The sequence below is a fragment of the Salvelinus fontinalis genome, chromosome 23 (assembly GCF_029448725.1).
Source record: "Salvelinus fontinalis isolate EN_2023a chromosome 23, ASM2944872v1, whole genome shotgun sequence".
NCBI lineage: Eukaryota > Metazoa > Chordata > Actinopteri > Salmoniformes > Salmonidae > Salvelinus > Salvelinus fontinalis.
This window is the reverse complement of record NC_074687.1, coordinates 12,613,323-12,640,477: the sequence shown is the minus strand read 5'-3', so window position 1 is coordinate 12,640,477 and position 27,155 is coordinate 12,613,323. Positions and strand designations below refer to the sequence as shown.

Sequence of the window (27,155 nt, the reverse complement as noted above, 5' to 3'; positions counted from 1 at the left end):
AAGCCCCTAAATAAGATCTGGTGCAACCAATTTCCTTCAGAAGTCACATAATTAGTTAAATAAAGTCCACCTGTGTGCAATCTAAGTGTCACATGATCTCAGTATATATACACCTGTTCTGAAAGGCCCCAGAGTCTGCAACACCCCTAAGCAAGGGGCACCACCAAGCAAGCGGCACCATGAAGACCAAGGAGCTCTCCAAACAGGTCAGGGACAACGTTGTGGAGAAGTACAGATCAGGGTTGGGTTATAAGAAAATATCAGAAACTTTGAACATCCCACGGAGAATGGAAAGAATATGGCACCACAACAAACCTATCAAGAGAGGGCCGCCCACCAAAACTCACGGACCAGCCAAGGAGGGCATTAATCAGAGAGGCAACAAAGAGACCAAAGATAATCCTGAAGGAGCTGCAAAGCTCCACAGCAGAGATAGGAGTATCTGGCCATAGGACCACTTTAAGCCGTACACTCCACAGAGCTGGGCTTTACGGAAGAGTGGCCAGAAAAAAGCCATTGCTTAAAAAATTCACTGCTGAACGTATTTTTTTTCCTGCTTTGTTTGCTCTTTTCCATATTATGTCTATCTCTGATAAGCTACACAGGGAGGGATAATTTTTACTAGGATTAAATGTCAGGAATTGTGAAAACAGCGTTCAAATGTATTTGACTAAGGTGTTTGTAAACTTCCGACTTCATCTGTTTATATATATATACAGCAACACCTCTCCCATTAGCATTTCGATCTCTTCTATAGATGTTATATCCTTGTTTTGCTACTGCTGTATCATCAAACAATTTATCTAAGTAAGTCTCAGAATTGGCTAATCTATGAATGTTATCTGATGTTAGCAAGTTATTTTTACATTTAACATGCTGATAGAAATTTGGTAAAGCGGATTTAAGTTCTCATGAGATACTCTACCTCAGGCGAGCAAAACCTCAAGACTTCCTTAGATATCATGCACCAGCTGTTTTTTTTAACAAATATACAGTCCACCACCCCTTGTCTTACCAGAAGCCGCTGTTCTATCCTGCCGATACAGCGTATAACCAGCCAGCTGTAGGTTGTCGTCATCAGCCACGACTCCGTGAAGCACAAGATATTACAGGTAATGTTCCGTTGGTAGTTTAATCTTTCTCATAGGTCGTCAATTTTATTTTCCAAAGATTGCACGTTAGCTAGTAGAAAGGAAGGCAATGGGGGTTTATTCGATCGCCTACAAATTCTCAGAAGGCAGCCCGCCCTTGTCCTCTTTTTCTCCGTCGTCTCTTCACGCAAATGATGGGAATTTTGGCCCGTTCCCGGGAAAGCAGTATGTCCTTCACGCCGGGCTCGTTAATGAAAAAAAAAGCTTCTTCCAGTTCGTGGTGGGTAATTGCTGTTCTGATGTCCAGAAGTTCTTTCGGTCATAAGAAACGGTAGCAGCAACATTATGTACTAAATTATTTTTAAAATAAGTTAAAAACAATGCAAAAAACTAAAAACTCAGTTGATTAGGAGCACGTAAAACGTCAGCCATGTTCTCCGGCGCCATGATAGTTTTCAACAATATCAACAGTGTTACGGTAGCACAATCTCTACACAGGTCATTGTGTTAGTAGTAAGCTACCATGCATAACATATTCATCGCATCATAGTTTTTTATTTAACCAGGCAAGTCATTTAAGAACAAATTCTTATTTACAATCACGGCCTACCGGGAACAGTGGGTTAACTGCCTTGTTCAGGGGCAGAACGGCATATTTTTACCTTGTCAGCTCAGAGATTCAATCCAGCAACCTTTCAGTTACTGGCTCAACGCTCTAACCACTAGGCTACCTGCAGCTCCATTACATGGTAACCCATTCCTCATTTAGCCTAGTGCTCTGCATGGCACTCTGGTCAGAAGTAGTGCGCTATACAGGGAATAGTGTGTCATTTCACTAACTCTTTCATCATGCAGTGGTAGAGAACTTATTTCAACACATACTGTGGCAAGAAAAAGTATGTGAACCCTTTGGAATTACCTGGACTTGTGCATAAATTGGTCATACAATTTGATCTGATCTTCATCTAAGTCACAACAATAGACAAACACAGTCTGCTTAAAACGAATAACACACAAACAATTATACACAAACAATGTTTCACGCCATATTTGAACACACCGTTCACAGTGCAGGGTGGGAAAAGTATGTGAACCCTTGGATTTAATAACTGGTTGACCCTCCTTAAACAGCAATAACTTCAACCAAACGTTTTCTGTCGTTGCAGATCAGACATGCACAGCGGTCAGGAGGAATTTTGAACCATTCCTCTTTACCAAGCGGTTTCAATTCAGCAATATTCCTTGGATGTCTGGTGTGAACCGCTCTCTTGAGGTCATGCCACAGCATCTCAATCTGGTTGAAGTCAGGACTCTGACTGGGCCACCCCAGAAGGCGTATTTTCTTCTGTTTAAGGCATTCTGTTGTTGATTTACTTCTGTGTTTTGGGTCGTTGTCCTGTTGCATCACCCAACTTCTGTTGAGCTTCAATTGGTGGACAGATAGCCTAGCATTCTCCTGTAAAATGTCTTGATAAACTTGGGAATTCATTTTTCCGTCGATGATAGCAAGCTGTCCAGGCACTGAGGCAGCAAAGCAGCCCCAAACCATGATGCTCCCTCCACCATACTTTACAGTTGAGGTTTTGATGTTGGTGTGCTGTGCCTTTTTTCTCCACACATAGTGTTGTGTGTTCCTTCCAAACAACTCAACTTTAATTTCATCTGTACACAGAATGTTTTGCCAGTAGCACTGTGGAACACCCAGATACTCTTTTGCAAACTTCAGGACGTGCAGTAATGTTTTTTTTGACAGCAGTGGCTTCTTCTGTGGGGCCCTCCCATGAACACCATTATTGTTAATGTGTTATATGTCGTAGACTCGTCAACAGAGATGTTAGCATGTTCCAGAGATTTCTGTAAGTCTTTAGCTGACACTCTAGGATTCTTCTTAACCTCATTGAGCATTCTGCGCTGTGCTCTTGCAGTCATCTTGCAGGACGGCCACTCCTAGGGAGAGTAGCAACAGTGCTGCACTTTCTCTAGACAATTCTCTACTTTCTCTGCACTTTCTCTAGACAATTTGTCTTACCGTGGACTGATGGACACCAAGGCTTTTAGAGATACATTTGAAACTCTTTCCAGCTTATTGCAAGTCAACAATTCTTAATCTTGGGTCTTCTGAGATCTCTTTTGTTCGAGGCCTGGTTCACATCAGGCAATGCTTCTTGTGAATAGCTAACTCTAATTTTGTGAGTGGTTTTTTTATAGGGCAGGGCAGCTCTAACCAACATCTCCAATCTCGTCTCATTGATTGGACTCCAGGTTAGCTGACTCCTGACTCCAATTAGCGTTTGGAGAAGTCATTAGCCTAGGGGTTCACATACTTTTTTCAACCTACACTGTGAATGTTTAAATAATGTGTTCAATATAGACAAGAAAAATATAATAAATTGTGTGTTATTAATATAAGTAGACTGTGTTTGTCTGTTGTAAGATGAAAATCAGATCTAATTTTAAGACAAATTCATGCAGAAATCAAGATAATTCCAACATGTTCACATACTTTTTCTTGCCACTGTACATCTGTTGTCATAGCTGCAGACATTGACTGACATGGGGGAACTCTTCTTGGTGTGAACCCTGTTTTGTTAGTGCCATAGATATGGTCTGTGGTCTGTGAGTGCACCGTCACTCACTCCACTCCCTACTGGGTGTGGTGTGTTAAATGTCTGTCAGACTGTCTGTGTGTGTGGACAGACAGGGTGACACGTCTCTGAGCGAGGTAACAGTGTGTTGCTCTACAGAGTCAAATATTTTTTTCTCCTTCTCATTTTACATTTGGCTAGAAGTTCAAAAGGAAATGATCTTAACAGAGAAATGTTGTGTCTCTAGTATGATTAAATGAGATGAAATGCTATTTTCAAATAGATTAGCTAACGTTCATTATTTGATTAAATTAATCAGGCAATAACTACTCATTAGGAATCCGGGGCACCACAGAAGTATTAGCTTATATAGAGCGGCTAGCTCCCAAATCCAATCTTAAAGATCTGAAGATCTTTTATATCAATAGTGTAACGGCTGTTCTCCTCCTCGTCTGAGGAGGAGCATGGATCGGACCAAAACGCAGCTTGTGGAGAATACATGAAGATTTCTTAAACAAGACGAACACGAAGCACACTGAATAACTACAAAACGACGTAGACAGACCTGAACATGAGAACTTACAAAAACACGAAGAACGCACAAACAGGAACAGACTAAACAAACGAAACAGTCCCGTGTGGTAACAACACTGACACAGGAGACAACCACCCACAAAATCCCAACACAAAACAAGCCACCTATATATGATTCTCAATCAGGGACAACGATTGACAGCTGCCTCTGATTGAGAACCATATTAGGCTGAACACAGAAACAGACAAACTAGACACACAACATAGAATTCCCACCCAGCTCACGTCCTGACCAACACTAAACAAGCACAACACATAAGAACTCTGGTCAGGACGTTACAACTAGCAGTCAATCATTAATTATTCTTTACCTTCTATCAGTTTTATCTGAACATCGTAAAATTCCTGGTTATCTGCATGAACCCTGGCATAAATTATGAATCAGCAATATACAAATTGGCTTCATTATTTAATTACTAACTAACTAAATAATCACAGAAAAACATCACAAACAAACAGTAGATGGATTCTCATATATATATATACTGGTTACGAACAATGATAGGAAAGTCCCTAGTGGGCTAAGCTGATATGACGGCTTGGTAGACAAAGGGAATGGGCTGTGGACTGAGAAAGAGCGGGAAAGACAAATGGATTCATCACACACAGTCTATAACTATATTAATTGAAATGCTAATCCTTTGCCCCTGAATGACCACTCATTCAAAAATAAATTTCAATTCATGTTTACGCCTGGATGTCTTTGTTGTCTTCTCTGTTGGAATCCGGTCCGTCGGCTGGAGAGTTCATCAGAGTCTCTCTGGTTGCGTTTCCCCTAAGATCAAAGTCTTTTGTGGTTGTTAGAATGGATACTTCAGAGTACCCATTGGAAATGTTCTCATAGAATAGGTGTTTCGGCAGTTGTCTGTATTCTCGTCCTAACTTTACATAATTTCTAGCTACAGGCTAGTAATTCATGTCTAAGATTTGCTCTTATTCTGTTGGGATCGATAGTCTCAGAGTTTAACCATTTGCAGCTGTGTAGCCAATGTTCCATGTGGAACAGTGGAATAATAACACCATGCGAATATGTTAGGTCAGTGCCTAGCCACAGAAAACCATACAGCCATTTTCCAACCAAGGAGAGGTGTCACAAAAGTCAGAAATAGCGTTAAAATGAATCACTTACCTTTGATGATCTTCATCTGATGGCACTCCCAGGTCTCCATGTTAGACAATAAATGTTTGTTTTGTTCGATAAAGTTAATCTTTACGTCCAAATACCTCCTTTTTGTTTGTGCGTTTAGTTCACCAATCCAAATGCACAAGGCGCGGGCACTAAGTCCAGACCAAAAGTCAAAAAATGTCAAACGATGTATATAATCAATCTTTAGGATGTTTTTATCATAAATCTTCAATAATGTTTCAACCGGACAATTCCTTTGTCTTTAGAAAGGAAAGGGAACGGAGCTCACGCTCACGGCTGTGCGCGAAAAACAACTCAAGGCTTTCAACCTGACCACTGGTTGAAACAGTTCTTATGCACTCCCCTTTCACAGTAGGCGCCTGTAACAACGTTCTAAAGACTGTTGACATCTAGTAGAAGCCTTAGGAAGTGAAATCTGACCCCATAGACACAGGATATTGGATAGGCAATCACTTAAAAAAGAACTACAAACCTCAGATTTCCCACTTCCTGGTTGGATTTTTCTCAGGTTTTTGCCTGCCATATGAGTTCTGTTATACTCACAGACATTATTTTAACACTTTGAGAGTGTTTTCTATCCAAATCTACTAATTATATGCATATTCTAGCTTCTGGGCCTGAGTAGCAGGCAGTTTACTCTGGGCACCTTATTCATCCAAGCTACTCAATACTGCCCCCTGTTCCCAAAGAAGATAACAAAATCTGGATGTAGGAGAGAGAGTGAAAGAGAGGGGGAGCCACGATCTACACCCAGAAAGGCCACTTCATGACAGAAACATTTCCTCCTGTGTGCTACCTATATACCCCCACTTTATTGAAGACAGCTTCTCCACCCTGGAGGGGGAAATCAATAATTTCCAGGCCCAGGGATATGTACTAGTCTGTGGCGACCTAAATGCCAGAACTGGACAAGAACCTAACACCCTCAGCACACAGGGGGACAAACACCTGCCTGAAGGTGACAGCATTCCCTCCCCCATATGCCCCCCTAGGTACAACTACAACAACATAACCAATAAAAATGGGTCACAACTCCTGCAGCTCTGTCGCATGCTGTACTTAGTCAATGGTAGGCTTCGAGGGGACTCCTACGGTAGGTACACCTATAGCTATCTCTTGGCAGTAGTACTGTAGACTACTTTATCACTGACCTCAACGCAGGGGCTCTCAGAGTGTTCACAGTCAGCCCACTGACACCCCTGTCAGATCGCAGAGGCATCAAAGCCAAAGGAACTGAATAATATTAAGAAATGCTATAGATGAAACTACAGAGTTTGTATGATAAATACACAGTCACACGCACATACACAGCACCAACACCCATGCACACATGTGCACACCCTAGGAACTAAACCACATGAGTGCACCGTCGTCTCAGCGTTTAAACATGAAAGCTCTTGGGTTACGAAACATCCACTGCAACACACAAACATACGCTCATCTGCCTTCTACCAGTGTCAATACACACAGTGCTTATTACTGGGCAACAAGATTGTGAGGACAGCCTCGTTACCGTGACAACAGTACATGTAGAGATGGAGCCACTTGGGTGGGTGTGTGTGTGTGTGTGTGTGTTGGCAGAGGTAAATGTTTTCATTGCTGTCCGATTGCCTTGCCTCTACTATTCAGAGGACCAAAACCAGCTTACAGCCGGTCCTCCTTAGTAGGGGTGACATAAGCAGCTCATCTTACTACATAGGTACAATGCTATAATAGACTAATACACACCACAAAACACTAGGAGTGTATTTTGTTCAATAGCTTACAAGCTGTCATGACAGTCCCAAGTTGTTGCATCTATAAGGAATGTATTATAGTGTTTAAGGTTGTTGAAAGTAGACACATTCAGGCCCCATGGTCATCTCAGGGGCCAAACAAGGCCAGGACCCCGTATTCACAAAGTCTCAGAGTGCCCGATCGACAACAGAATCTGTTTTGTCTTTCAGATCATATTGAATAATATTTTATGGACAGGGGGAACCTGATCCTAGATCAGCACTGTTACTCATGACGCTGTTTGAACACAGGTCCAGGAGCCCAACTATGATCATAAATGATCCCTAGTCATCTACCTGTAATAGATGAGACTCTAGCCTGGTACTAGATTTGACCACAGTCTAACCCAATCAGAGCAGACACATAATCACTCACCTCGTATATACCTCTATGCTCAACTTTAAATCCCTCTTTTTACTCCCCTTTCTCTTTCTCCCACCCCTCTCTTCCCCTAACTACCTACCTTCCTTCCTTCTCTCCCTCCCTCCTTCCTTCCTTCCTGTGTTTGTGTGTGTGTGTGAAACTTAGAAGTGTCAAAACAGTGAGAGGAAACAGTTCTGCCTCTGACAACGTGGAACGTTCTTTCCCTGCTCTGCCAAAACAGAACAGCAAGTGTACCTTCTGTCACTGTCCCTAGGCCTTAAAAAGGATATATATCGATCCGCAGAGAGGAGACATTTACAAGATGCGGCAATCCCGTTTCCCGTCTCATGTTTTCGGGGCTCAGACAGTGATTGCCATTTCAGATCTACCAAACAAAGTGGCCGTATCGAAAAGCAATTATAGGGAGGAGAGATGTGAAATAGCATGTTAGACTGGTCATTTCTGCAGAGAGAGAGTAGAACTAGATACACTAACACATCATTAATAATAACACCGCTGTGAGTCCATCAGAGAACTAATAACCATCTACAGAAAGATTGACATGTGCTTTATGTTGAGTTCTTCAGCTCTATTATTGTATGTCCTGAGTGAAGGTGCTAAGTAGCTTTGGGAAAATATATTTACAAAAGTCTATATATATATAGAGAGAGATTGGAACCGGTTCAGGGAACAGAACAGAACAGAAAAATAACATTTATCGAGGAACAGAAACGGGAACAAAAGTAATGATCTATACTGTTCCCCAACAGAACCATTCTTTTAAAAGCATGGGAACCGGTTAATAATGTTATTTTAAATTCCAGGCATTTTTTTCCAGTCCCACAAAAAAATGCAACAAAGCCCCTATTCAAAGCCCTCACTCTTTCTATCAGAAAAATACTTCAGTCAGAATATGCCAGCTGTAACAGTCCTGACCTATTTATGTTAGTTTTTATGTGTTTATGGTCAGGGCGTTAGTTTTGGGTGGGCAGTCTATGTTATCTGTTTCTATGTTGGTTTCGGTTTGCCTGGTATGGCTCTTGATTAGAGGCAGGTGGTTTGCATTTTCCTCTAATCAAGAGTCATATTTAGGTAGGGCATTCTCACTGTTTGTTGGTGGGTGATTGTCTCCTGTGATGTCTTTCGTCGTTGTCGATGTGTTTTTCACTTACGGGACTGTTTGGCTGTTCGTGTGTTTCGATGTAACGTTCCTGTCCGTGAGTTTACGTTTGTGATGTGAGTTTATGTTCAGGTTTCGTTCTACGTCGTTTTGTTATTTTGTAGTTTTGAAAGTGTTTTGTTTTGTTTCGTTACCATCGTATTTATAATAAAGATGGCTTATTTCCCTGAACCCGCATTTTGGTCAGAAGATCCTTCTCTCCTCACCTCTTCCGAGGATGAGGAGAGCGACAGCTATAACAGAATCACCCACCAAAATACAGAGACCAAGCGGTATGGGAATGCTCGACGGCGCAACAAGAACTTCTGGACTTGGGAGGAGATCTTGGACGGTAGAGGACCTTGGGCTCAACCAGGGGAATATCGCCGTCCAAAGGAGGAATTAGAAGCAGCGAAGGCTGAGCGGCGCTGGTATGAGGAGGCAGCGCGACGACGCGGTTGGGAGCCCGTGAGTAAGACCCAAAAATTTCTTGGGGGGGGGCACACGAGGAGTGTGGCAAAGCCGGGTAGGATACCCGAGCCAACTCCCCGTGCTTACCGTGGAGGTAGAAGGCGTCGTACTGGTAAGACACCGTGTTATGCGGTAAAGCGCACGGTGTCCCCAGTACGCGTGCTTAGCCCAGTGCGGGCTATTCCACCTTGCCGCACTGGGAGGGCTAGGTTGGGCATCGAGCCGGGTGCCATGAAGCCGGCCCAACGTAGCTGGTCTCCAGTACGTCTCCTCGGGCCGGTGTACATGGCACCAGCCTTACAGGTGGTGTCCCCGGTTCGCCTGCATAGCCCAGTGCGGGCTATTCCACCTCGCCGCACTGGCAGGGCTACGGGGTTCATTCAACCTGGTAGGGTTGGGGAGGCTCGGTGCTCAAGAGCACGTGTCCTCCTTCACGGTCCGGTATATCCGGTGCCACCTCCATGTACCAGTCCTCCGGTGGCAGCCCCCCGTACCAGGCTGTCTCTCCGGGTTCTCTCTCCTGCTGTTTCCTCCTCTCCAGCGCAGCCGGTGCCTAGACCACGCACCAGGCTGTCTCTCCTTCTCCTCCCTACAGAGCTATCTGTCTCCCCAGCGCCATCTGAGCCATCCGTCTCCCCAGCGCCATCTGAGCCATCCGTCTCCCCAGCGCCATCTGAGCCATCCGTCTCCCCAGCGCCATCTGAGCCATCCGTCTCCCCAGCGCCATCTGAGCCATCCGTCTCTCCAGCGCCATCTGAGCCATCCGTCTCCCCAGCGCCGTCTGAGTCATCCGTCTGCCATGAGCCTGCAAAGCCGCCCGTCTGCCATGAGCCTGCAAAGCCGCCCGTCTGCCATGAGCCTACAGAGCCATCCGCCAGACAGGAGCCGCTAGAGCCGTCAGCCAGACAGGAGCCGCTAGAGCCGTCAGCCAGACAGGATCTGCCAGAGCCGCCAACCAGACAGGATCTGCCAGAGCCGCCAACCAGACAGGATCTGCCAGAGCCGCCAACCAGACAGGATCTGCCAGAGCCGCCAACCAGACAGGATCTGCCAGAGCCGCCAACCAGACAGGATCTGCCAGAGCCGCCAACCAGACAGGATCTGCCAGAGCCGCCAGCGAGCCATGAGCAGCCAGAGCCGTCAGAGAGCCATGAGCAGCCAGAGCCGTCAGAGAGCCATGAGCAGCCAGAGCCGTCAGAGAGCCATGAGCAGCCAGAGCCGTCAGAGAGCCATGAGCAGCCAGAGCCGTCAGAGAGCCATGAGCGTCGAGAGCCGTCAGCCTGCCATGAGCGTCGAGAGCCGTCAGCCTGCCATGAGCGTAGAGAGCCGTCAGCCTGCCATGAGCGTAGAGAGCCGTCAGTCTGCCATGAGCGTCGAGAGCCGTCAGCCTGCATGGACCTGCCAGAGCCGTCCAAACAGGACCTGCCAGAGTCCTTCAGCCGGGATCTGCCCCTTGTCCCGGTGTTGCCCCTTGTCCCGGTGCTGCCCCTTGTCCCGGTGCTGCCCCTTGTCCCGGTGCTGCCCCTTGTCCCGGTGCTGCCCCTTGTCCCGGTGCTGCCCCTTGTCCCGGTGCTGCCCCTTATCCTGGTGCTGGCCCTTGTTCTGGTGCTGCCCCTTGTCCCGGTGCTACCCCTTGTCCCGGTGCTGCCCTTTGTCCCGGTGCTAGCTGTGTATTTAGGGGAGAGTAGTTTTAGGGTGGTCAGTGGAGGGGGTAGAAAGAAGAGGGGAGTGACTATGGTGGTGTGGGGACAGCGTCCTGAACCGGAACCACCACCGTGGTCAACTGCCCACCCGGACCCTCCCCTGGACTTTGTGCTGGTGCGCCCGGCGTTCGCACCTTGGGGGGGGGGTACTGTAACAGTCCTGACCTATTTATGTTAGTTTTTATGTGTTTATGGTCAGGGCGTTAGTTTTGGGTGGGCAGTCTATGTTATCTGTTTCTATGTTGGTTTCGGTTTGCCTGGTATGGCTCTTGATTAGAGGCAGGTGGTTTGCATTTTCCTCTAATCAAGAGTCATATTTAGGTAGGGCATTCTCACTGTTTGTTGGTGGGTGATTGTCTCCTGTGATGTCTTTCGTCGTTGTCGATGTGTTTTTCACTTACGGGACTGTTTGGCTGTTCGTGTGTTTCGATGTAACGTTCCTGTCCGTGAGTTTACGTTTGTGATGTGAGTTTATGTTCAGGTTTCGTTCTACGTCGTTTTGTTATTTTGTAGTTTTGAAAGTGTTTTGTTTTGTTTCGTTACCATCGTATTTATAATAAAGATGGCTTATTTCCCTGAACCCGCATTTTGGTCAGAAGATCCTTCTCTCCTCACCTCATCTGAGGATGAGGAAAGCGACAGCTCTTACACCAGCCAGCAGGAAATATTTGCCAGTGTGGGTGTGCATGTGCAGGCTACCCCCCCCCCCCCCCCCCCCATAGGCTACAGTAAGGCTACTAACGTTACAAACCCCTTTCAGAAGATAGGGAAAGATACTTTTTTTATTAGTCAAGAATTAATTTACTTTTACAATGCTAGTTAAGGATACTATCGTTATCACGTTTCACATTGGATTTATTAACTACAAAAAGGGAAGACATGTTTCTAATTCTGCTGGCGCTCTGCACACACAAGCTTGTTAGCTAGCCAGCTCTGGTCCAGCCAACTTTCATAAGTTCAAAGAAATTAAAAGTTCCTCCATAGAAGCCGCTCCTCCGTAGATAGAATTATGTGGGTGTAATTCAGATAATGCATGTCATCACAAGATGAGCCTCCTCCTCCACCCTCTCTCCCCACCGCAAAAGGTCAGTCGCATCTAGCTTGCCCGCTCCGTAGCAAGTTGCTCTATCCGCACTATTTGAGGGAGTTATCTAAGAGCTAAATGTAAAAAAAAGAACCGGTACTTTTTGGGGGGTTAGAACCAGTTCAGAACTTTATTTTGCTGGTCGGAACAATGGAACGGAACAAAAACAAATGGTGGTTATGTCCAGAACGAAACGAATGAGATTATCTGAGATTGCGTAACTCAGAGATCTGCAGAGTCAGGGCTCTATGATGTCATAATAGCCGAATATATTGATAAAAGTCACCTTGTCCGAGTGACAATTACATGGTTATCAAAACGTCACGCCAGGATAAGCCTACACGAAACATAGACCTTATTTTAAGTGTTTCTAAAATCGCTCAGCCACCCTCATCTATATTCCCTTTCTGTTTGCCCAATTACAATAAAACACACACACACACACACAGAGAAAGAGAGTGAGAGAGACACAGACAGAAGCTTGGGATAACCCCCTGTCTCTCCAGCTGAGTAAACAAGAAACAAGCAATCAACTCACTTTTATCATTAGATATCTCGGTAGTGTGTGTGGGTGCGTGTTTATATTTACCTGCTATAGATGAATCCGACTATAGATGTCTCTCTCACCCTAGACACAATGGCAGCTATGGGTTGGAATACTTTATGTTTGAAATACTGTGTGTTTGTTCATCTGACTGATTGGGAGAATACATTTTTCTCTAGTCTGTAGCTGATTATTCCTGGGTGAATAAAGCTTCTGGTCCATGAAAACTGTCCTCCCTAAACATGTTACACTCAGCTCCTCTCCCTCTCCCCCTCCCCCTGCCTCCAGTTCAATTTCAATTTTAATTTAACGGCTTTATTGGCATTGGAATACATATGTTTACATTGCCAAAGCAAGTGAAACAGAGAAACAAAAGCGAAATAAACAATAAAAAAAATAACAGTAAACATTACACTCACAAAAGTTCCAAAAGAATAAAGACATTTCAAATGTCATATTATGTATATATATACAGTGTTGTAACGATGTGCAAAAAGTTAAAGTAAAGAACAAAAGGGAAAACAAATAAACATAAATATGTATTTACAATTGTGTTTGTTCTTCACTTTGGTATTTCACATAGTAGATATGGGAGTTTATCAAAATTGGATTTGTTTTGGATTTCTTTGAGGGTCTGTGTAATCTGAGGGAAATATGTGTCTCTAATATAGTCATACATTTGGCAGGAGGTTAGGAAGTGCAGCTCAGTTTCCACCTCATTTTGTGGGCAGTGTGCACATAGCCTGTCTTCTCTTGAGAGCCAGGTCTGCCTACGGCGGCCTTTCTCAATATCAAGGCTATGCTCACTGAGTCTGTACATTGTCAAAGATTTCCTTAAGTTTGGGTCAGTCACAGTGGTCAGGTATTCTGCCACTGTGTACTTCTCTGTTTAGGGACAAATAACATTCTAGTTTGCACTGTTTTTTTGTTGTTGATTGTTTCCAATGTGTCAAGTAAAGTATTTTTGTTTTCTCATGATTTGGTTTTGTCTTATTGCATTATTGGAGCTCTCTGAGGTCTGTTTGTGTTTGTGAACAGAGCCCCAAGACCAGCTTGCTTAGGGGACTCTTCTCCAGGTTCATCTCTATGTAGGTAATGGCTTTGTAATGGAAGGTTTGGGAATCGCTTTCTTTTTGGTGGTTGTAGAATTTAATGGCTTTTTTCTAGATTTTGATAATTAGTGGGTATCGACCTAATTCTGCTCTGCATGAATTATTTGGTGTTTTACGTTGTACACTGAGGATATTTTTGCAGAATTCTGCAAGCAGAATCTCAATTTGGTGTTTGTCCCATATGCTCTTTCTCTTTCTCTCTCTCTCTCACACACACACACACACACACACACACACACACACACACACACACACACACACACACACACACACAACACAACACAACAACAGTGTCCTCTTTAGAGAGGTAGCCATGGATGGAATTTTTTATTGTTATTTTTATTTTATTTCACCGTTATTTAACCAGGTAGGCCAGTTGAGAACAAGTTCTCATTTACAACGGCGACCTGGCCAAGATAAAGCAAAGCAGTGCGACACAAACAACAACACAGAGTTACACATGGAATTAACAAACATACAGTCAATAATACAATAGCAAAGGTGTGTGTAAATGAGGTAGGATGAGGGAGGTAAGGCAATAAATAGGCCATAGTGGCAAAATAATTACAATTTAGCAATTAAACACTGTAGTGATAGATGTGCAGAAGATGAGTGTGCAAGTAGAGATACAGGGTGCAAAGGAGAAAATAAAATAAATAACAGTATGGGGGATGAGGGAGTTGGATGGGCTATTTACAGATGGGCTATGTACAGGTGTAGTGATCTGTGAGCTGCTCTGACAGCTGGTGCATAAAGCTAGTGAGGGAGATATAAGTCTCCAGCTTCAGTGATTTTTGCAATTCGTTCCAGTCACAGGCAACAGAGAACTGGAAGGAAAGGCAGCCAAATGAGGAATTGGCTTTGGGGGTGACCAGTGAGATATACCTGCTGGAGCGCGTGCTACGGGTGGGTGCTGCTATGGTGACCAGCGAGCTGAGATAAGGCGGGGTTTTACCTAGCAAAGACTTATAGATGATCTGGAGCCAGTGGGTTTGGCGATGAATATGAAGCAAGGGCCAGCCAACTAGAGCGTACAGGTCACAGTGGTGGGTAGTATATGGGGCTTCGGTGACAAAACGGATGGCACTGTGATAGACTACATCCAATTTGCTGAGTAGAGTGTGGAGGCTATTTTGTAAATTACATCACCAAAGTCAAGGATCGGTAGGATAGTCAGTTTTACGAGGGTATGTTTGGCAGCATGAGTGAAGGATGCTTTGTTGCAAAATAGGAAGCTGATTCTAGATTTAATTTTGGATTGGAGATGCTTCATGTGAGTCTGGAAGGAGAGTTTACAGTCTAACCAGACACCTAGGTATTTGTAGTTGTCCACATATTTTAAGTCAGAACTGTCCAGAGTAGCGATGCTGTACAGGCGGGCAGGTGTGGGCAGCGATCGGTTGAAGAGCATGCATTTAGTTTTACTTTCATTTAAGAGCAGTTGGAGGCCATGGAACGAGAGTTGCATGGCATTGAAGCTCGTCTGGAGGTTAATTAACACAGTTTCCAAAGAAGACCAGAAGTATACAAAATGGTGTCGTCTGTGTAGAGGTGGATCAGAGAATCACCAGCAGCAAGAGTGACATGATTGATGTATACAGAGAAAAGAGTTGGCCCGAGAATTGAACCCTGTGGCACCCCCATAGAGACTGACAGAGGTCAGGACAACAGGCCCTCTGATTTGACACACTGAACTCTGTCTGAGAAGTAGTTGGTGAACCAGGCGAGGCAGACATTTGAGAAAACAAGGCTGTTGAGTCTGCCGATACGAATGTGGTGATTGAGTCAAAAGCCTTGGCCAGGTCGATGAATACGGCTGCACAGTAATGTCTCTTCTTGATGGCGGTTATGATATCGTTAAGGACCTTGAGCGTGACTGAGGTGCACCCATGATCAGCTCTGAAACCAGATTGCATAGCGAAGGAAGGTACGGTGGGATTCGAAAAGGTCGGTGATCTGTTTGTTAACTTCTCTAGGATAGTCGGCAGCATTTTCACTTTGGATGAATAGCGTGCCCAGAGTGAACTGCCTCCTACTCTGTCCCAGATCCTAATATATGCATATTATTATTACTATTGGATATAAAACACTCTGAAGTTTCTAAAACTGTTTGAATGATGTCTGTGAGTATAACAGAACTCATATGGCAGGCAAAAACCTGAGAAAATCCAAACAGGAAGTGAGAATTCTGAGGCTGGTCAATTTTCAACTCAGCGCCTATTGAAATCCCAGTGGGCAATGGATCTGTTTGCACTTCCTACACCTTCCACTAGATGTCAACAGTCTGTAGAACGTTGAATGAAGCTTCTACTCTGATATGGGGCCGGATGGGAGCTGTTTGAGTCAGTGGTCTGGCAGAGAGCCAGTTCCTGGTCACGCGCATTCCACATGATATCGACTTGCGTTCCACTACTTCTATAGACGCAAAGGAATTCTCCGGTTGGAACGTTATTGAATATTTATGATAACAACATCCTAAAGGTTGATTCTCTACTTAGTTTGACAAGTTTATTCAACCTATAATATAACTTTTTGAAGTTTTCGTCCGACGTTTGCCTGGATCTGCGCGAGCGTTTGGATATGTGTACTATACACGCTAACAAAAGTAGCTACTTGGACATAAAGAATGGACATTATCGAACAAAACAACAATTTATTGTGGATCTAGGACTGCTGGGAGTGCATTCTGATGAAGATCATCAAAGGTAAGGGAATATATAAGATGTAATTTCGTATTTCTGTTGACTCCAACATTGCGGAGAAATGTTGTTTCTATCTGAGCGCCGTCTCAGATTATTGCATGGTTTGCTTTTTCCGTAAAGTTTTTTTGAAATCTGACACAGCGGTTGCATTAAGAACAAGTGTATCTTTAATTATATGTAAAACATGTATCTTTCATCAAAGTTTATGATGAGTATTTCTGTTATTTGATGTGGCTCTCTGCAATTTATCCGGATATTTTGGAGGCATTTCTGAACATGGTGCCAATGTAAACTGAGATTTTTGGATATAAATATGCACATTATCGAACAAAACATACATGTATTGTGTAACAAAATGTCCTATGAGTGTCATCTGATGAAGATCATCAAAGGTTAGTGATTAATTTTATCTCTATTTGTGCTTTTTGTTACTCCTCTCTTTGGCTGGAAAAATAGCTGTGTTTTTCTGTGGCTATGTACTGACCTAACATAATCGTTTGGTGTGCTTTCGCCGTAAATCCTTTTTGAAATCAGACATGTTGGCTGGATTCATAACAAGTGTAGCTTTAATTTGGTGTCTTTCATGTGTAATTTCATAAAAGTTAGATTTTTATAGTAATTTATTTGAATTTGGCGCTCTGCATTTTTACTGGCTTTTGGCCAAGTGGGATGTTAGCGTCCCACATATTCCAGAGAAGTTGAGAACTTGGCTTTCGAAGACCTTAGAAAGGCAGGGTAGGATAGATATAGGTCTGTAGCAGTTTGGGTCTAGAGTGTCTCCCCCTTTGAAGAGGGGGTTGATCGCAGCAGCTTTCCAATCTTTGGAGATCTCAGACGACACGAAAGAGAGGTTGAACTGAATTAAAGTGTTTTGGGCACTGGCCAGCATGGCTAGTAGATTTCTACTAGAGGGCAAGTAGATTTCTACTAGCCAGGTTAACATTCAAGTCCAAATGATGTGCCATGCGATGTTTGAAAATACCCACATTTTACTGGCCTGTCAGGCTAGTTGGGAAAATGTTCTACTAGCCCAGTCTCAAAAGTACTAGCCTCGGGCTAGCTTAATTTCCATCCCTAATTATAACCATTGGCTATATGGCAGCTACAGGCCACTAAGCCCAGCCCAGTTCTTAGGGCAAAGATAGAATGAGCTTGTGTGTGTGTGTGTGCGCTGGTGGGGTTATTTTCCCTGGCTTTCTTCCACATTCCTAAATACCAACGCTCTTAAGCAAGACCGACAAGGAATCAAGACATACAAACGGAGCACACACAAAATTGATGCATGCACACACACAGACATGCACTACCTCTCCCCAACCTTCATTGCTTTAGGCCCTGAAACCCCTGAACATTTTGTTCCAAATCCTTTGTATAAACAGTACAGCACTACAACACAGATAATCCTAGCACATTTATCCATGTTACACAGCACACTGATCCCAGGGCTCTCTGCCTCAACTAACATCAATACAAAAGGCAAACTGGAGGCCTTTGGAAACATCTACTGTGTCTTGACCCAGGATTTCCACTGAGCGTGATGCAATTACATACCTACTTAACTTTAACACCAACGTTCCAGGGGAAAGGTTCAGCAGAAGTGGAATCCAGCCACTTTCTAGAAACCTCTGGCCCTTAGTCAACGGCCCAGTCGAAGCTAGCCAGTAAAATCTTCTGGGATTGTTTGGAGTCCTGGGCCTATAAAGCATAAAGAGTATGAGTGCTGATCTAGGAATAATTTTGCCTTTTAGATCATAATTTATAAGATTACATGGACTAGGAGGACCTGATACTAGATCAGCACTCCTACTTCGAGATGCATAGTGAATGATAGCCTGACCTACCACTGTCGGTTGTCAGTGATGAACTTGTTTGCTTATAGTAGAAAGTGGTTTCAGTGGGTTACCCTTCCTATATCTCCCTTTTCTTTACCTTTCTTCCCCCTCTTGCCTTCTCAAACTAGGTTCCTCCCTTTCTCGCTCATTAGGATTATTCTCCACTTCTTCCATTGTTATTTCCTTTCCCTCTCCTGTGCCATTAGTTTAGTAACTGTTCTCTAGGAATGTGCTGCTGCTGTTGCTAGCTCCCCTGGGGACCAATGGGCTGTCATCTACAAGTCTCTGCTAGGTAAAGCCCCGCCTTATCTCAGCTCACTGGTCACAATAGCAGCACCCACCCGTAGCACGCGCTCCAGCAGGTATATCTCACTGGTCACCTCCAAAGCCAATTCCTCATTTGGTTGCCTTTCCTTCCAGTTCTATGTTGCCAATGACTGGAACGAACTGCAAAAATCACTGAAGCTGGAGACTCATATCTCCCTCACTAGCTTTAAGCACCAGCTGTCAGAGCAGCTCACATATCACTGCACCTGTACATAGCCCATCGGTAAATAGCCCATCCAACTACCTCATCCCCATACTGTATTTATTTATTTTTCTTGCTCGTTTGCACCCCAGTATCTCTACTTGCACATTCATCTTCTGCACATCAACCACTCCAGTGTTTAATTGGTATATTGTAATTACTTCGCCACCATGGCCTATTTATTGCCTTACCTCCCTTATCTTACCTCATTTGCACACACTGTATATAGACTTTTTCTACTGTATTATTGACTGTATGTTTATTTATTCCATGTGTAACTCTGTTGTTGTATGTGTCGAACTGCTTTGCTTTATCTTGGCCAGGTCGCAGTTATAAATGAGAACTTGTTCTCAACTAGCCTACCTGGTTAAATAAAGGTGAAATAAAAATAAATAAATAAAACTAACAGGAACCGACCAACCTATTGACCAACCAACAAACAGACAAGACAGTCAGACAGACAGCGGCGTGAAAGCTTTTATCCAGTACGATAACAAGATGATCCATTCAGTGCCAATGTTTATGCAGGATAAGCTCTAAGCAAGAACATTCTGGCTAAAGACTTATTGGAGTACCAGAAAGACAAAATAAGGTCAAATTGTATTGGAGAACAATTGCATGTAAATGCAGCTCCGCTCCCCTACAGAAATGCTGCTCCGCTCCCCTACAGAAATGCTGCTCCGCTCCCCTACAGAAATGCTGCTCCGCTCCCCTACAGAAATGCTGCTCCGCCCCCCTACAGAAATGCTGCTCCGCTCCCCTACAGAAATGCTGCTCCGCTCCCCTACAGAAATGCTGCTCCGCTCCCCTACAGAAATGCTGCTCCGCTCCCCTACAGAAATGCTGCTCTGCTCCCCTACAGAAATGCTGCTCCGCTCCCCTACAGAAATGCTGCTCCGCTCCCCTACAGAAATGCTGCTCCGCTCCCCTACAGAAATGCTGCTCCGCTCCCCTACAGAAATGCAGCTCCGCCCCCCTACAGAAATGCTGCTCCGCTCCCCTACAGAAATGCTGCTCCGCTCCCCTACAGAAATGCAGCTCCGCCCCCCTACAGAAATGCTGCTCCGCTCCCCTACAGAAATGCTGCTCCGCTCCCCTACAGAAATGCTGCTCCGCTCCCCTACGGAAATGCTGCTCCGCTCCCCTGTATACAGCCTCGCTATTGTTATTTTACTGCTGCTCTTTAATTATTTGTTACTTTATTTCTTATTCTTTTTGTCCTTTTTTATTTTTAACTGTATTGTTGGACTATTTGCACCCCTTCCCCCTTTTACACTGCTGCTACTCTCTGTCGTTATCATCTGTGCATAGTCACTTAAATAACTCTACCTACATGTACATATTACCTCAACTAACCGGTGCCCCCTCAGATTGACTCTGTACCGGTACCCCCCTGTACATAGTCTCGATATTGTTATTTTACTGCTGCTCTTTAATTACTTGTTACTTTTATTTCTTATTCTTATCCGTATTTTTTTTAACTGCATTGTTGGTTAAGATCTTGTAAGTAATCATTTCACTGTAAGATCTACATCTGTTGTATTCAGCACATTTGACAAATACAATTTGATTTGGAACAGAAGATCATTCTACCTCTATGCATGCCCTATCTTCATCAACCAGCTCTTAGTGAGCTGCAGCAGTGGGGATAACTGACAGTGTGTGGTATTTTAAAGGGATCGGGAGCCAACATTTCTGTTGAAAATATCGTGTGTTATGTCAAAACGTCTCCTGATCGTCAAGCCTCGAACAGGATCCTTGTTAATTTCACCACAGTGTAGACAATTTAGGATTTATATTTCTATTATATTGTATTCTATTCTAATTATATTCTGTACTGGAGCTGGACTGTTGTCACGTCCTGACCATAGAGAGTCCTTATTTTCTATGGTAGAGTAGGTCAGGGGGTGACTGGGGGGTTGGTCTAGTTTATTATTTCTATGTGGGGTTCTAGGTTTGTTTTTCTATGTTGGTGATTGTGTATGATTCCCAATTAGAGGCAGCTGGTAATCGTTGTCTAATTGGGGATTTAGGCAGCTTTTTTCCACCTGTGTTTATAGGATATTGTTTTGAGTTAGTGCACGTAGCATCTCTGTAGTCACGGTTCGTTGTTAGTTTATTGTTTATTTGTTTTTGTCTTTGCTAAGTTTCACTTTATTCATTAAATTATGTGGAACTCAACATCCGCTGCGCCTTGGTCTGATATTTATTCCAACAAACGTGACAGAATATCCCATCACAACAGGACCAAGCAGCGTGCCCAGGAGGAGAGGGTAACATGGGAGGAGATTGGGAGGAGATTCTGGACGGGAAGGGATCCTGGACTTGGGAGCAAATCCTGGCAGGACAGGATCACCTTCCTTGGCATAAGACGCGAGGAGAGAAGGGAGGACAGCGACGACGCCGGGGTTCGCAGCCACAGAGAAAGCCCAAAAGACAGCCCAATTTTTTCGGGGGGGGGGGGGGGGGGGGGCGCACATGGAGTGGTCGGCGGAGCCGAGGAGTGGACCAGAGCCAGTCTGGGAGAAGAGGGAGAAACTGGAGGAGAGTGAAAGGAGAGAGTCAGAGACCGTCAGAGAGTGGATGGAGGTATTGGAGGAGAAAGAGCGGAGAGAGTTGTTAAGTTGGTGGAAGATGCACGACGGTTGCCCTAAGGAAGTGTAATTAGTTTAATGCAACCTGAGTCAGCTCCCCGTACTCGTCCTGAGAAGTGTGTTAAAGTTCCGGTACAATTGATGCCGGCTATACGCACCAGGTCTCTAGTGCGCCTTAACAGCCCAGTACGCCCTGTGCCAGCTCCTCGCACTTGCCGGGCGAGGTGTGTCATCGAACCGGTACCATTGATGCCGGCTATACGCACCAGGTCTCCAGTACGTCTCCACAGCCCGGTACGTCCTGTGCCTGCTCCTCGCACTCTCCCTCTAGGGCGCCTTCCCAGTCAGGTACGTCCTGTGCCTGCTCCTCACACTCTCCCTGAAGTGCGTGTTCCCAGTCAGGTACGTCCTGTGCCTGCTCCTCGCACTCTCCCTCAAGTGCGCCTTCCCAGTCAGGTACGTCCTGTGCCTGCTCCCCGCACTCGCCTTGAAGTGCGTGTCCCCAGTCTGGCGCCACGTGTGCCGGCTCAATACAATAGGCCTCGAGTGCGCCGTTCCCAGTCCGGTGCGTCCTGTGCCTGCTCCTTGCACTCGCCCTGAGGTGCATGTCACCAGTCCGGTGCCACCTGTGCCGGCCCCAGCATCAGGCCTCCAGTGCGCCTTCACAGTCCAGAGCTTCCGGCGACGTTTCCCAGTCCAGAGCTTCCGGCGACGTTTCCCAGTCCAGAGCTTCCGGCGATGTTTCCCAGTCCAGAGCTTCCGGCGACGGTCCACGGTCGGGAACCTCCTGAGACGGTCCACGGTCGGGAACCTCCTGAGACGGTCCACGGTCGGGAACCTCCTGAGACGGTCCACGGTCGGGAACCTCCTGAGACGGTCCACGGTCCGGAACCTCCTGAGACGGTCCACGGTCCGGAACCTCCTGAGACTGTCCATGGTCCGGAACCTCCAGCTCCATGGCCGGAGCCTTCCCCTGCGCCGATGCCCAGTCTGAGCACGGCGTCCAGTCCAGCTCCAAGGCCAGAGTCCTCTTCTGCGTTGGTGCCCAGTCCAGGCACAGCGTCCAGTCCCGCTCCATGGCGGGAGCCTTCCCCTGCGCCGATGTCCATTCCAAACACGGCGTCCAGTCCAGCTCCATGGCAGGAGTCCTCCTCTGCGCCGATGCCCAGTCCGGACACGGCGTCCAGTCCCGCTCCATGGCAGGAGTCTTCCTCTGCACCGATGTCCAGGCCAGGGCCAGGGTCCAGGCCCGCTCCATGGCAGGAGCCTTCCTCGGCATCTAGGTCCAGGCAAGGTGTTCAGCCTGGGTCCATGGCTGGATCCGCAGGATGAGCGGGTTCTTTGGCCTGCACCAGAGCCGCCCCCGATGCTGGCGGATCTGCGGGATGAGAGGGTTCTTCGACCTGCACCAGAGCCGCCACCGACACTAGACACCCCCCCTTTTGGTTTCAGGTTTTGCGGCCGGAGTCCGCACCTTTGGGGGGGGGGGGGTACTGTCACGTCCTGACCATAGAAAGTCCTTATTGTCTATGGTAGAGGAGGTCAGGGCGTGACTGGGGGGTTAGTCTAGTTTAATATTTCTATGTGGGGTTCTAGGTTTGTTTTTCTATGTTGGTGATTGTGTATGATTCCCAATTAGAGGCAGCTGGTAATCATTGTCTCTAATTGGGGATCATATTTAGGCAGCTTTTTTCCACCTGTGTTTTATGGGATATTGTTTTGAGTTAGTGCACGTAGCATCTCTGTAGTAACGGTTCGTTGTTAGTTTATTGTTTATTTGTTTTTGTCTTTGCTAAGTTTCACTTTATCATTAAATTATGTGGAACTCAACATCCGCTGCGCCTTGGTCCGATATTTATTCCAACGAACGTGACAACTGTACTCAACTGGACTAAGCTCAAGCCAGAAGTTATGAAATCAGGACGTGGGACTTTGGACGAGACCCACCCTTATCATTCAGAGCAGGCCGAGGAAGAGTTATACAGACCCTAATGATGGTTGCATGACGCAAACATGCCAGTTTAAGCACATTACTCAAATATCACCAGGATGTTTTACTCTTAGAACTAGACAGAGCAGTGTGCAGGGTTTTGCCTTTTGGAATGAATACAGTACAATACAGATATGTGGTTAGTACCAAGGATTAGTGGGCAAGCTCAACTCTGAGTTCTTCTCATAGAAACAATCTTTTGGGTGCAGAGTTCTACACAGGTTCCTCTTGTCAGCTGCTGTAGTAGCCCAGTGTGACACTTCCTCAACCACAACGTTTGACACCTCATGCGGTCCTCTGTAGCTCAGTTGGTAGAGCATGGCTCAGCTTTGGCTTTTGCAACACCAGGATATTGCTTTCAATACCCATACAGTGCTGTGATAAAATTATAAAAAGGGGGAAAATACTTTATCTACTTTTGCATATGCTTGAAAACCCACAAATGTCACTGAGTTAAAGCAGTTCTGCATGCAAGAGTGAGCTAAAATCCCTCCACAGCAACGTGAGAGACTAATCAACAACTACAGGAAGTATTTGGTTGCAGTCATTACAGCTAAAGGTGCCACAACCAGGTAGAGTGTAAGGGGGCAATTACTTTTTTACATAGTGCAATTGTGTGTTGCATAACTTTGTTTATAAATGATATTTCTACGTGTAAAACACCCACTGAGTGACATTAGGAAACACCGGAGGCTGTATGATCAGAGCCAAAGCTGACATGTTCCCCAACAGATTATGATGAATGATTTGCAACTAAATGATTCCCTGTCTGAACAACAAATACGTTCTGGAGTTCAGACATGACTAGAGACTGATTCAGCCATAGTATGTAGAGGTCTGGAGTTCAGACATGACTAGAGACTGATTCAGCCATAGTATGTAGAGGTCTGGAGTTCAGACATGACTAGAGACTGATTCAGCCATAGTATGTAGAGGTCTGGAGTTCAGACATGACTAGAGACTGATTCAGCCATAGTATGTAGAGGTCTGGAGTTCAGACATGACTAGAGACTGATTCAGCCATAGTATGTAGAGGTCTGGAGTTCAGACATGACTAGAGACTGATTCAGCCATAGTATGTAGACATTCAGTATTTCTGTTAACATAAGCATTCTTTTCCCCCCTGTTTTCATAATAATAACAATGTCTTCAACTTTCATAGCGCTAATCATTACATAACGAATCTCAAAGTGTTTGAAGCAACAAAAATACTTTTAGACAAAACAACATCACAACAACATGAGCTGGACAGTCATTAGAAAGTTCATGGCTTGAGTGGTCATTGGCAATAACATTCGACACGCTCTAATCCAACATATTTCACGAGGGAGGAGACACAACCTCAAGCTGCATAGGCTGAGTTAACACAGGCATTCCAATTCTGATATGGTCTTTTGACCAATCACATCAGCACTTTCACATCATACCTTTTTCAGAGCTGATCTGATTGGTCAAAAGACAAATTAGTTGGGGAAAAAAAGAATTGGGCTGCCTGTCTAAACACAACCACAGAGAACTATATGTCATGGGACAGATCTGTACAGTAGCCTATTCTCTCATTACAAGACGCTTAGACATTTTCTCATGGATCCTTCATTTCTTATGAAAGTGTCCAGCCCTCTATGAGTCTATCCCCATACAGTCATTTGCACACTGACAAAAAAATGCCACACAACTCAGCTGTGTGTAAAATGTGGGGTTAGGAGCATCACACAGTCAGACTTTCAAATCAGGACACAGCTTTATGTTTCAGATGAAATGAAACTTAATCGGCAACTCAAATGACATCCCAGGGAATGACATATCAGACAAACTGTGACTACTAGTAGTGTTAAATGCTGACATGAGAAATATGAGTTCCACCTGTAGCATAACAAGGCTATTCCCCTCCTGCTTCAAACAGACGACGAGATCGCCGTTTCCTTGAGGTGAGATCGTTAGAATAAGGTAAGGTATTATTTTTGAAGTTTGTGTTTGTAATATGTAGAATTACAGCAACCCTAGTCGGCAAGATGAATGTCCGCCTATAGCCTACTGCAGAGTTCCCCAGCTGGCAGCCCGGGGGCGATAATATTTGCCCCCTAAATAATGAGCACATTTTTTTTTCTTGTTGGATTTAAGACTGTAAAAACACCAGCAAATCAACTCCAAGTGATTTCAATATGGGAAATCTGTTCCAAACTATTCCCACGCATAGTATAGAGATACTGTATATGTGATCGTCTACAAATGTAAACACGTTTTTGAATTGATTCTGTTTTACATCTACATTTTAGCTGACGCTCTCACCCAGAGCGATTTACAGGAGAAATTAGGGTTAAATGGTTTACTCTAGCGCATTTCGACGGATTCTTTTAACCAAATCGGCTCAGGTATTCTATCCAGCAACCTTTCAGTTACTGGCCCAACGCTCTTAACGGCTGTTCAAATATTACATATGTTTGGGCTTCTTGCAGTCAATTTGCCGTCAACAAATTATTAGAGGATTATGTTCCAGCTTCCTGACCATCCTCTCAAGAACAAATCAGACCGTGACTGAATCTAGTTGATGATCCCTAGCCTACTTCATGTTCATGTGCATAAAGCAACAACAAAACATAGCACGTACAAAGATAAGCCAGTTGTTGTATTGTAAGCAATATAGTTTATAATAGAGCAATATTATATTATAATATTGTGGTCCAATATGTTGCATTTGAACACTCCTTATAAGGAGACATTTTATCAGGGGATACAGCATCACGGAGGAAGGAGATTGTCTATGTGCAAAGCAAATGAACTGAAACTGCACAGTAAGACCATAATAAGCATAACGTCTATTCAATTATGATTCAAAAACAGAGCATGGTTATTGCAGCCTATATTGCATTACAATAACAGCGCACGTTTCGTTTCAGACGTGTCGGCTACAATGTTGAAAATATGTCTATGCAACAGTTGGCTACTTACATAAAGCGAAGTGGCTGAGATTCGTGCAATATCACCCTGAGTTTCTATCAATTCCTTGCCTCGCGTACTATTGTAATATTCCCACTAGTCTATTTGCTACATGCAGAAAAATCTTTGGAAGCGTTCCTTTAAATTGCACGTACCTGATATTCCTCCTCCGATAACTATAACGTCGTATGTGTTCTGTGCTGTCATGGTGTTGTTGTTCCGCGCTCTCTCTCTCTTTCTCCCACAGTCACTGTCTATCTCTCGCTCTCTACCAGCGCTGCCTGCAGTTCGCTCGCCTTGCTCGGTGGTGCTAAACGCCACGAGGACAGAGGATCGCATCTGTATTAAAAGCGGCGGAGACAGGCCCACTTTAGCCGACTCCGCCTACGGGTTGTAGCCTACTCTACATGATTCTGTTGTGATATGACAGGTGAGAGGCATAATAATTGCTCCTTGTCCTAGAAAGACAACGCTCATTGCCTCCAATAAAACAATAGGCTACTACTTACTGTATGATATGATTTGGACATTGTACATGTAGATAGACAGACAGACAGACAGACAGACAGACAGACAGACAGACAGACAGACAGATAGACAGATAGATAGATAGATAGATAGATAGATAGATAGATAGATAGATAGGCAATCACAGTAGTCTACCTGTACAGGCTTTTGGTGGCCTAAACTGAAAATCTATGTCAAACGGTTTTGTTATATTTCAGTCTTCTGTGATGTATATAAAGTGTAATATTGGGATGCAAACTGAAAATGGAATACATTTCAACTCTATATCTGACATGGTACAGATGCCTTTAAAAAAAAAAAAAGCCGATAACCATGTGTGTGAGGTGTAGACTTTAGTTTCAAAGTAGATTTGTTTTAGACTATCAAGAACCACTCTGTGTGACCCTGATTTATCCCACTGCAGTAAAAGTCTAA

The 27,155-nt window shown here is 44.7% G+C and overlaps 1 protein-coding gene across 2 annotated transcripts in view; it reads right to left on the bottom strand.

Moving 5' to 3' along the window:
* LOC129820871 (amine oxidase [flavin-containing]) overlaps positions 1–26,567 on the bottom strand; it is a 73,534-nt gene extending 46,967 nt beyond the window's left edge. For both annotated transcript variants that reach the window (XM_055877936.1, XM_055877937.1), the window contains exon 1: positions 26,369–26,567. In XM_055877936.1, coding sequence (XP_055733911.1) covers positions 26,369–26,552 — 184 coding nt within the window. In that variant the 5' untranslated portion in view covers positions 26,553–26,567. The remainder of the gene's footprint in view (positions 1–26,368) is intronic.
* Positions 26,568–27,155: the final 588 nt, after the last annotated feature.